This window comes from Prunus dulcis, chromosome 1 (assembly GCF_902201215.1).
Source record: "Prunus dulcis chromosome 1, ALMONDv2, whole genome shotgun sequence".
Taxonomy (NCBI): Eukaryota; Viridiplantae; Streptophyta; class Magnoliopsida; order Rosales; family Rosaceae; genus Prunus; species Prunus dulcis.
The window spans coordinates 40282003-40294745 of NC_047650.1; the positions used below are offsets into that span (position 1 = coordinate 40282003).

The 12743-nt window shown below is 36.9% G+C and overlaps 1 protein-coding gene across 1 annotated transcript; it reads left to right on the top strand.

Annotated features, from left to right (window-relative positions):
- Positions 1-1016: 1016 nt before the first annotated feature.
- On the top strand, positions 1017-3422 carry LOC117615877 (cytochrome P450 CYP82D47-like). Its single transcript, XM_034345044.1, has 2 exons — positions 1017-2077; positions 2656-3422. Exons 1-2 carry the CDS (start codon positions 1124-1126, stop codon positions 3286-3288), a joined length of 1587 nt encoding a protein of 528 aa, XP_034200935.1. The 5' UTR covers positions 1017-1123; the 3' UTR covers positions 3289-3422.
- The last annotated feature ends 9321 nt before the right edge of the window (positions 3423-12743 follow it).

Here is a 12743-nt window from a genome sequence, read left to right on the forward strand (position 1 = left end):
ATTCCTTAATCAGGCAATTGACCAAAATCCCGAAGAGCCAAACAATGTAAGAACCAAACAATCAAAGTCACATAAATCCGAAAATCTTCAAAGTCAAAAGTCTCAATCTAGTACTCTCTTTTTTCTTCCGTTGGTGTCAAAATATGTACGTGCCTTAATAGAAGGCCAAGAAGCAAAACAAACAGAGAGAGTTCTATTATACAACAACATGGACGAAATGTATTTTACTTATTTGGGTCTTAGAATTATTCTTATTTACGACTTCCTTCTTGAAAGGGTATGTAGAAACCATCAGAGAATGTTACAAAGGAACCTGCATGTAGGAACACAGTCTCATTAAAATCTTCTCAAGGAAAATCATATTGGACAAAACTTTGGGGTAGGAAAAAGAGTGTAACACATGTATTGGATACAAAAGAGTCAAAAGAACAAAAACCAAACGAAATAACACAAAGCACAACTACAAACCCAATAAATAACATCACACCACAATGCAATACTGATATTCACTGATACATCCGTATTAGAATTATTCGGATATTAGATATCTCCTCATTAAATAACACATAATGAAAAATTATGTGGATACCACATTAAAATTTGTAATTCAATACCTGCAAATCCAGAAAGCAGATTAATGAGGAAGAATGGTTGGTCTCATAACCAATCATTCTTTTTCGTATTCTTAACTTCACGGACTTGTCCTATTAATAAATTTTCTCATTCTACATAAGTAAATACATGATTCAAGTGTAGTATAAATCATCGTTGAAAGTGTGATGTATGCCATACCCCCAAAAACCGAAGACGTCCAAAGGCGGAACACTCGAAGCAGCACAACAAAACAAACTTTGAAAAATCCATGACAATCACATATACCCAGAACACCAAAAAAAAGGCAAATTTCTCAGCTGCTACCTGTTGAGTGCAGGTGAACACAGCAAATCATGCTGTCATGCAGAGCTGTGCTGCTAACATCATTATAATCCGTGATCCAAAGTGCTTGCGATGTCATCATCAATTTCATAACAACGGCCAAAACAAAAGAAACTCGAGATCTACATGTAACTGACAATTGAAGAAACAAGAAAGACGTGAAAGCTCCCCACAGAAACACAGAGCCATGGACCTCAACCTTTCATCTCTGGTAGCTGTTCTGGCAATCACATTGGCCTTCTCACTCTACCTCTATTCTCTGTTATGGAAATCAAGAAGTGTCGTAAGAAAGTTACCGCCTCAAGCTGGAGGCGCATGGCCTATAATCGGCCACCTTCACTTATTATATAGATCATCAGAGCCACCCCATTTGGTGTTTGGGAAATTGGCCGATAAGTATGGACCAATTTTCACTATAAAGTTTGGAGTGGAGAGACGAGTGGTCGTGAGCAGCTCGGAAATGGCGAAAGAGTGTTTAAAGACACATGACAAAGTCTTTTGCAGCCGTGTCAAATCTCTAGGGCCAGAAATCCTTGGCTACAACTATGCCTGCTTTGCATTCAGCTCCTACGGCCGCTACTTTTGCGAAATAAAAAAGATGGTCATGCACGAGCTCTTCTCCAACCAGCGCATCGAGATGCTCAAACACATTAGAGAATCTCAAGTTAACACAGCGATCAGAGAAATATACGAGTGGTGGACGAAGAACAAGAAGAGTAGTGGTTCAAATGAGGTGGTGGTGGAGATGAAAGAATGGTTTATGGACATAAGTCAGAATGTCATATTTATGATGATATTAGGGCAAAGATGTTCTGAAGTTACAAATTACGAAAAGATGGGGAGAAAGATTTTCAATGATGTTCTTCATCTGCTTGGGATTTTGGTGGTTTCAGATGCGGTTCCTTTCTTGAGGTGGTTGGACTTGGGTGGCCATGAGAAGGCAATGAGGAAGAAATTTAAGGAGGTAGATCAACTGCTTCAAGGATGGCTAGATGAGCATAAGCAGAAGAGGAAGATTTCTGGTGGGGTGAAGGGTGATGATGACCGTGACTTCATGGATGCCATGATTTCATTTCTTGATGATGATTTGAAAGTTACCAAGGAGTATGATGCTGATACAATCAACAAAGCTACCTCCCTGGTATGTACACATTTTAATACGTACCAACTTCGTCACTTGGCACTTTATATATTATTCCTGTTAATGAAACTACAACTTTCATTTAACTCTGATTAGTACATTCATACAAGTTTGTTAATTTTATATAAAACAATCAGTTTAAACTTTGATTCAATCATATGACTTTAATTGACAATAGGGTAAATATATACTAATACGAAAAATCTTTTTAACCACATGCAAAGCAAGGGGCTTGTAGCTCAACTTATTATGAGCAGTTACCCTTGAGGTCCTATATTCGGATCTCCATACCATCAATATCGCTTGTAATAAAAGCAAGAAAAAAAGACAACATGCAAGGGACATTGCTAAATAGAATAGAAAAAGTTTTACTTCTGTCTCTTAAGGCTTTTACTGGCGCTTAAGTGCTGTCAATATTGTCACTTAGTTTTTTCGTGCAGAACTGAGTAAATCCGTGTAATTCGATTCTCTTTCCTATAAGCGTGGCTTTAAATTCTCAGCCAAATCACTAAACCGTTGGATACACAAAATCTAAAGCCTTCATCTACCCAATGTAAGTTTGTGTACTTGTTTCGTAGGCTCTTCTCTTAGCAGGTGTAGATGTAACTACAGGGACATTGACATGGGCACTCTGTTTACTTCTCAACAACCCTGAAACCCTAAAAAGGGCCCAAGAAGAATTAGACCAAAATGTTGGAAGAGAGAGGCAAGTGAAGGAGTCTGACCTCGACAACTTGGTCTATGTCCGCGCGGTTCTCAAAGAAGCAATGCGTTTATACCCTCCCGGACCACTTGCAATGGCCCATATGTCCAGAGAAGATTGCATTGTAGGAGGCTACCATATCCCAGCAAAGACTCCTGTCTTCATCAACATTGGAAAGATCCAACTAGATCCAAAGCTGTGGTCTGAACCAAATGAGTTCCGGCCAGAACGATTTCTAACAACCCACAAGAACATTGATGTTAGTGGTCAGGATTTTGAGTTGCTACCATTTAGCAGTGGAAGAAGAATGTGTACAGGGGCATCTTTGGCCATGAAGATGATGCCGTTGGCACTTGCTTCTTTGCTTCATGGGTTTGAAATTGCGACCCTAGGGGATACGCCTGTTGACATGCGTGAGACAATGGAGTTGACTAACCATAAATCCACCCTTCTTGAAGTCCTTGTTACTCCGCGCCTTCCTGCTCAACTATATGAGCATCATAAATAAAGAAAACTACCATGTTATTATGTGGGATGGAAGTTACATGAAGTTGATAGGGACTGTCATGAAATAGTGAGATGCACTAGATGTATCGTTACACAGTGTCCATTCGAATCAATAAATTGTTTTATTTTCAGTGTTATTTTGGGTTTTACAATTTTAACATTGAGTATTTGCCTGCTTGAAAATGTTGTAATGTGATTCTAAAGCTACTGATCGTCATGAAATGCGTCTTCAACAGGTCACACTTGAGTTGAGACCCAATATTATTTTCTTTGGAGGACAATTACTTGAAGATTCTAACACTAGTAAAAAAAAAACCCTTGCACGACCAAATTTTGCGCGACGAAAAATTATTCGTTGCTCAAAGTCACTTTGCGCGACGAAACTTGAAACTTTGTCGCTCAAAGTCTTGCGCGACGGAAAATAATTCGTCGCGCAAAGTCACTTCGCGCGACAAACTTTTGCGCGACGACAATACATCGTCGCTCAAAGTCTTGAGCGACCAATTTTGCGCGACAAAAAATAATTCGTCGCTCAAAGTGACTTTGCGCGACGAAAAGTAAACTTCGTCGCGCAAAGTCCTTATAAAAATAAATAAAATAAAAAAATTATTTTTAAAAATCTTTGCATGACGTAATCCAAACATTTTGTCACCTAAACCAATTTATTTTTGTTTTTTTATTTTGTATGCATAACACTTAAGAAATTAAACGGTATATATATTTATTAAGTAGCTTTAAATTTATTATTTTAGATCGGATCGGATTTTTATTAGAAAAATATATTCTTGTTGTTCGGATTGAGTTTTTGTTAGAAAATATATATTTCAAATTGACGATCGAATTATTTCATTGTATTCATATCGGGTCAAGGAGTGTAGCAGTAAAAAATCATCAAAATCGGAGTTAAAATAACCGTTAAATCTTGATTTTTCATTATAACCGTCGAAAAGTTTTGTCCCCTTACTTGATCTCTGAATGTTTATTTTTTTTCGATTTTTGGCGTATATGATCTCAAAGTATAAACAAACAAGTTTGACGGTTGGATCGTTGAAACTAGTTTTTTTGAATACATATGCCATCAAAACAATATATTCACTAACAATTAAGAGTTTATTCATACTTTCGTTAAATATAACATAAGATTTTGTGGTATCCACTAGTGTAAATATTTTAAATTGAAGATCAAATTCAGTCATTGTATTCATATAAGGTCAAGGAGTGTAGCTGTAAAAAATCATCAAAATCGGAGTTAAAATAACCATTAAATCATGATTTTTCATTTACAACCATCGAAAAGTTTTGTCCCGTTACTTGATCAATGAATGTTTATTTTTTCCGATTTTTGGCGTATATGATCTCGAAGTATAAACAAACAAGTTTGACGGTTGGATCGTTGAAACTAGTTTCATAGAATGTGTATGCCATCAAAACAATATATTCACTAACAATTAAGAGTTTATTTATATTTTCGTTAAATATAACATAAGATTTTGTGGTATCCACTAGTGTAAAAATTTTAAATTGAAGATCAAATTCAGTCATTGTATTCATATAGGGTCAAGGAGTGTAGCTGTAAAAAAATCATCAAAATCGGAGTTAAAATAACCATTAAATCATGATTTTTCATTTATAACCGTCGAAAAGTTTTGTCCCGTTACTTGATCTATGAATGTTTATTTTTTCCGATTTTTGGCGTATATGATCTCGAAGTATAAAAAAACAAGTTTGACGGTTAAAAAAACAAGTTTGACGGTTGGATCGTTGAAACTAGTTTCGTAGAATGCATATGCCATCAAAACAATATATTCACTAACAATTAAGAGTTTATTTATACTTTCGTTAAATATAACATAAGATTTTGTGGTATCCACTAGTGCAAATGTTTTAAATTGAAGATCAAATTCAGTCATTATATTCATATAGGGTCAAGGAGTGTAGCTGTAAAAAAAATCATCAAAATCGGAGTTAAAATAACCGTTAAATCGTGATTTTTCATTTATAACTATCGAAAAGTTTTGTCCCGTTACTAGATCTCTGAATGTTTGTTTTTTGCGATTTTTGGGGTATACGATCTTGAAGTATATACAAACAAGTCTTATGGTTGGATAGTTGAATAGTGTGTGTGTATATATATATATATATATTTATTTATTTATTAAGTAGCTTTAAATTTATTTATTTTGTACGTATAACACTTAAGAAATTGAATAGTATATACATTTATTAAGTAGCTTTCACCTTAATTATATTTTAAATCATAAAATAAAATGTTTTTATTTTTTATTATTCATAACAATTATTTTTATAAATATTGTGCTACGAACCAATTTTTGTCTCTCAAAAGTTTGCGCGACCAACAGTTCGTCGTGCAAAACTCAAAAAATTTGGGCGAGTACCAAAAATGGGACGCGGGTTTTTAAAATTAAAAAAAAACTTTAGACTTTGCGCGACCAATATTTTTTGTCGCGCAAAAATTTGGGCGGGTACCAAAAATGGGACACGGGAATTTTTTTATATAATTGTTTTAGACTTTGCGCTACCAATATGTATTTTTCCTCGGGCAAAAATTTAAAGATTTTGGCGGGTACCAAAAATGGGATGCGGGAATTTTTTTTTTTAAAATAATTTTTTTTAGACTTTGCGCGACCAATATTCCTATATTCGTCGCGCAAAACTTTGCGAGACCAATATGTTTTGTCGCGTAAAACTTTGCGCGACCAATATATATTTTTCGTGCGCAAAAATTTGGGCGGGTACCAAAAATGGGACGCGGGAATTTTTATATATAATTGTTTTAGACTTTGTGCGACCAATATGTATTTTTCGTCGCACAAAAATTTAAAAATTTTGGCGGGTACCAAAAATGGGATGCGGGAATTTTTTTTTTTCAAAAAATAATTTTTTTTAGACTTTGCGCGACCAATATTCCTATATTCGTCGCGCAAAACTTTGCGAGACCAATATGTTTCGTCGCGCAAAACTTTGCGCGACCAACAGTATTTTCGTCGCGCAAAGTGATACGGTTTTTAAAAACCGAAATAACTCCTCCACCATTTTCTCAATTTCTTTCTCTACTCTTACCTCTCCTCTCTCTTTCCCTCTCCCCAAATCCCACCCTTTCTCTCACACTCACTCCTCTCACTTAATCTCTCATCTCTCTCTTCACTATCTCTCACTCACTCTCTCATCTATCTTTTCACTATCTCTCACTCTCTCATCTCTCTATCACTATCTTATCTAATTCTCTCACACTCACTTCTCCCTCTCATTCTCACTCACTCTCAATCTTGCCAAAAGGAATATTCTCTCCAAATTTTAAATTGTTTTCATTAATATGTGTTTTTGGAGTTAGTTTTGAGTTTGTGTGGGGTTTGGGGTTGAGTAAAGGGGAGAGATTGGAGTTTGGGTTGGATTTGTGGTATAACAATTTTAGGGGAGATTATGCATTTTTTTTTTTTTGTTGTTGTTATTTGACCATATTTGTTTTTTTGTAGGTAATCATCGAGACTTTGATGGCTAAAGTTGAGGATTAGGAAGCTATCAAAACATATCATCCGCCACTACCACCACAATATGCTTGTATTAGGATTTTATTATTGTACTTTGTTAATTTATGTGTACATTTTGAATATTATATATATATATTTATTGGATAATTTGATCACTATTTTTCATATGTAATTTTATTTTGAATATGTCAATTTAAATTAAAGTAATTAAGAAAAATCTTACAATTAAATTAAATTTAAAAAGTAAAAATTTGAAAAAATTAATATAATTAAATTAATATAAAGTGATTTAAAAAAGATCATACAATTAAATTACATTTAAAAAGTAAAAATTTGAGAACATTAATATAAATAAATTAATATTAAAGAAATAATAAAATAAAAAGTCAAAAACCTTGCGCGACAAAATATTTTGTAGCGCAAACTATTAAATTAGTTTATTTTATTACAAAATTTTAAAACACAAAAAATATTTCGTCGCGCAAATATTTGCGCGAACGTTAGTATTCGTCGTGCAAAACTCTAAAAATGTGGGCGGGTACCAAAAATGGGACGCGGAACTTTTTTATTTTTTATAAATTTTTTTGAGACTTTGCGCGACCAATGTGTTTCGTCGCGCAAAACTTTGTGCAACGGATATTTTTCGTCGCGCAAACCTTTGCGCGACCAATGTGTTTCGTCGCGCAAGGTTTTGCGCGACCAATATTTTTTCGTCGCGCAAAGTCTTTCTTCACGATCTTTGCGCGACGGATTCTGGGCGACGAAGTTTTTGTCGCGTTAAAATTTGTGCGACTACAATGTATTTTGCTCGACGAAATTCTCTTCGTCGCGCAAAGTGTAAAATGTAGTAGTGTAAACTTTAATTCCAAAGAAGATATAAAATTAAATAAAAGCCTTATCAGCCCTAAACCCATGCTTTCATCTCTAAGTCTCTCAATGTATGAGCCCAACAACCAAAGGTCAGAGCAACCCTAAATCCTCAAAGTTGAAAGGTCCCAATCGAGCACTCTTCTTTTTCTTTTTCTTTTTTTGATTTGTGTGAAAATACTTGCCTTATTATGATTCTTGATTTCTTTTGTTTACTAACACATAATGAATAAACAATTTTAGGAGTTTTGGTATGTTGTGAGACGCTTTGACAAGGTATTTGAGTCGAGAGTATTTGAAGGTTGTTCAAATAAGTTTGTTGTTCAAGTCTCTCAATGTATGATGTCAGAGCAATTCTAATCCTCAAACTTGAAAGGTCCCAATCGAGTACTTTTTGTTTGTTTTTTTTTTTTCTGCGTGTGTCTGAAGATACTTGCCTTATTATGATTCTTGATTTCTTTTGTTTATTAACACATAATGAATAAACAATTCTTAGAGTTATTGATTATAACAGGTAATCCAAAACCCAAAAAAAAAAAAAAAAAGTAAAAAGAAAAAAGAAAAAAGAAAAAAGAAAGGAATTGGATTAATCAGGGTGGTAGTTGAATATCATTTGGCCAAGACAGTGCACCCCTCTCCGCACATGAGTTTGATCTCCTTACCCATATATTGGAGTAATTATTAGAATATTATTGAGAAAATTAGAGTACACAACTGTAATATAAATTGATTGAAGACAAAATAAATAAACAAATTACTTGTATTAGACTCACAAAATATTACAACAAAACAACTCTCAAGGAAAAGACGAACTCTTACAAGCACTCTTTCTCACTTTCTAGAAACAAACTCTAAAACACTCACACTCCTCACAAGGACTTCTTAGCTCTATAATCACTCTCCTTCTTGACTTCTTTTTTGATTCTTGGTTAATTACATAAATAGGCTTCATACCTGTTTATAGTTGTTGTTGTCGACTTTGCTCTCCATCCCACCTACAATAGCCACATATTTGTTATCTTCCAGAAAATTCTCCAAGCTTCTATTTGGCTACCGACTTGCTTGACCGACTTTGGCTTTCTTCTTCTAGATATATTTATTAGGTAAAATAAGAATTTTTCTCTGATTTTTATTTTTTATGACAGCATACAATAAGAATTTTTCTCTGGCTAAATTATTCAGGTGGGTTTGTGGCGTTGATGGGTTTGTGGTTTGGACTGTTGGAATTGTGGCTTGGACTTGGGTGTGCAACTCTTGGCACCCCACCCTCCCCATCCTCTCTCTCTCTGAACAAACCAAGAGCCTTGCTGCCCCACTTGGACTGTTCGAATTTTCTTCTTCTTCTTCTTGTGCTTGTGGGTTTGTGGTGTTGATGGGTTTTGGTGATGATATTCTTTTTTTTCTTTTCTTTTCTTTTTTTCTTGAGGCCCCTAGAAGACACCAAGTCCATTTTTATAACTTAAATGAGAAATGAATTGGTCATACCTGTAGTAGAAGTGACCGATGCTTGAGAAACTGAAATTCCACGGCATGATTTTATTGGGTATATATGAATATCGATTGGCTATGGCATCTGATTCTGAGCCAGTGTACGTGTCAAAAGTGTGTGTGGGCTTTTGGGGTGAACACTGCGATGCCTGTAACACCCCGACTCCAAATTAAACCCCTTATTTAAATTATTTAAATTATTTAAGATAAATTACAAATTTACCCTTGAGGTAGGGGTATTTTGGTCATTTTATTACCCGAAAGGAGTTTGGGGCAGTGACTATTATTTTTGGGATGGACGTACTGAGATGAGTCCGTAGACACGTAGTGGGCTCGATTCGGAGTTGAAACGAAGAAGTTACAAGCAAAACAAGTTCAGTGGCAAAACCGTAAATATTTTGAAATGAGATTTTTTCAATAAAAATCAGATTCTCTCTCTCTCTCTCTCCCTCCCTCCCTGCGCGCAGAAACAGCCCCCTTTGTTACTGTTCACCGCGGTGGTTTTTGGGCCACCACCGTCGCATCCGGCCACCGCTTGGGGTGGCACCGGTCCCAAAAGAACCGTGCCATCTTCCTCTTCCCATCCCAACCAATCTCAGCCACTGGAACCCCCTGTGCTCGCCGAAAAATGCAAAAATTCAACCGGTTTTAACCCAAAATTCAAGGAGCTCAATCTCTCTCCTCCGGCCACCGATTCTTACGAGCAAGGTATGAATTTCTACCTATTTTCCATGCTTTAGCTGATGGTTGGGTAGGATTGCATCGATTTTGAGCGTAGGCAATTCGATTTACGAATTGAAATTCGGCCGATTTTGGGATCTCGATTCTGGCCACTTTCCGATCAGTTTTTGGGGTAGGTCCAAGAACAAAAGTGGCTCCAAATAAGGTGTTATACCTAGGGTAGGAGTTTGGAGCCGTGATTTTGAGATTTTTCGGCGATGCGTAATCGCTTTGGGCACCTAGCGGTGTCGGCACGTGCGCGAGGGTAGTGAAGTTGCACTGTGTCTCGATGAGATCCTTAGATTGTCACGAGTGCGTAGGATTTCGCGGATCTCAATTCGGACGTCGTTTGACTATCGAACGGATATCGCCTATTGCACGTTATCTGGGTTCGATAGGTTAGGACCGTTGGATGGTCTCAAATTTAATATATGTTAATCTAGGTATTTTCTAGGATCGTGAATCGGAGCCCCGGAGGTTCCGATTTAATAATTTAAAGTGTATGTTTTATATTAACCGTCAGATAGTGCGATCGTGAGCGATCTAACCGTTCGATCTGAACCAAACTTGCAGGACGAGTGTCCTATACCTTGTAGAACCCATAGGAACTTTCGGATAGGAATTTGGAGGTCGTGGCCCCGTTTGACCAGGGTTAGGGTAGTTTGACCCTTGGTTGACCGTGAGTCTCCCGGAGTAATCTCACCTTCCCAGGGGGATTATCTGGTGCTAGACTATTGTTGAGGTTTACACAATATTAGAAGTAAATTATATATTTATATACGTTTGTAAAGGTATAAAAGGAGTCTAGAATGTCAGTTTGAAGCGCTATACGCACTACCTTAGGTACCTCCCCGGATTTTGGTTACACTACAAGTACCACCCTGTGAAAGCTAGGTCCCACGTGGCGTAGGTTATTCGGTGGGCGGACAGGCCCCATACGTGGCGTTGGTTGTACCAGCGTATGGGGAGATATGTGATATGATGTTGAGGTCTTACGTGGCGTAGGTTATCCGGCGTTGAGACATGCCTCATACGTGGCGTTGGTTGTACCGGCATATGGGGAGATTATATAATAATGTGTTGAGGTCATACATGGTGTAGGTTATCCGGCGTGTCGATAGACCCCATACGTGGCGTTGGTTGTACCGGCGTATGGGAAGATATTGTGATATGATGTTCAGGTCTCGCGTGGTGTAGGTTATCTGGCGTTGAGACATGCCTTATACGTGGCGTTGGTTGTACCGGAGTATGGGGAGATATTGTGATAGTATGGTATGGTCGCACGTGGCGTAGGTTATCCAGCGTGTTGACAGGCCCCATACGTGGCGTTGGTTGTACTGCGTATGGGGAGATATTGTGATAGTATGGTATGGTCGCATGTGGCGTAGGTTATCCGGCGTGTTGACAGGCCCCATACTTGGCGTTAGTTGTACCGGCGTATGAGGAGATTATGTGAAATACAAAGAAATGAAATAAGGTATTGCTTATGTGTGGAATTGGGTTTTAAGGAAGAACTACGTGTGGCTTGATCCCTCAGGGAGGGTACGTAGGCAGCCTAAGGTTATTAGGTGCAGCCGCGGACATAGATGTGATTGTGTTAGGAGGTTAAAACCTCGTATGTTGGATTTGAAAAAGTTAGATGATGTATGTTGTAGTTAGTAGTCATAATTCGTCTTTGAATTTATTGTTTGCCTTGTTTAAGGCATGAATTGATTTGTTAGTGTGCTTGGTAGTTTGTTGAGAATTATTGGAAGGCCGAATGCTATTTATGTGAATTGCATGAAATTATTTTGTGCATGCTGCCCGTTGGGAATATTAAATGTGTTTTTATGCATGTTGAAATTTTGGGAACTGTCCAATTTACAAGGGAGACTCTGCCGAAATTTCGGCAGAAAGTCTCGTACCCTTATTTTATTTTAGGAAAAAGAGTATAACTTTAGAAGTGGGCTCGGCATCGGGGTGATGTCGGGAATTCCACAGGATTCATCTCGGATTTGGGGAAATTTGGGGCAGGTCCTTTCAATGCCCGAGTTTCTTGCAGGTTGTATTTTGGCTGCAATGAGTTGCTTGCTGGTCAAGAAACTCTAAATTCACCCTTAGGATGGGCTCAATGTTGGTCTTTTTTCTTTGAGTGCGTTAGGCGTGCCACTACTAGTATTTGATTCTCCTTGTAGGGAGAGATGACCTGTGGTGAAGTGAATTGATGAATGTATTGCGCTCGTTGATCTCAACCTCTAATCAAAGCCATTATACTCCAAGTGAGGAATCTGACTTGGAAAGTTCTTTTCTATGCCTCAATTAAGAGGACTTTAACATTTCACTGGCTATGGAATAAAACTTGGAAGAAATAATAACTTTAAACTAATATCAAATAGAAAGTACAATACAAGTTCAAATACAAAAGTGTCTAATGGAAGTCTTGATTTTGGTATGCTAAAAAAAAAAAATCAAAAAAAGAATTCTAATAAGGAGTTGTCAACTGAGAATTCAAAGAGTAGAAGATGATTTGATTCAAGTCTTGATTTTGGTATGCTATGAGACGCTTTGATAAGGTGTTTGAGTCGAGAGTATTTGAAGGTTGTTCAAATAAGTTGTTTGTTCTTGAGAGAAATTGGATGTCCTTGGATCAAATTTTTTGCTTTTATTTATAGCCTCTTTGGTTCTTGTCTTTGCACTTTCGGTAAAGACACGCTTGCAGACTAGTGGTTTCAGATATTCGAACCCTCGTAACATTATAGTAGTGTATGGTTGAGAGACCTCATCCTCACTAGTTTAGACTATCGTTTACACTTTTAAAAAAATATAATATAATATAAATGATACACAGTGCATGGCTCAATTCAGATACGTCCAATTACACAAAATAATTATC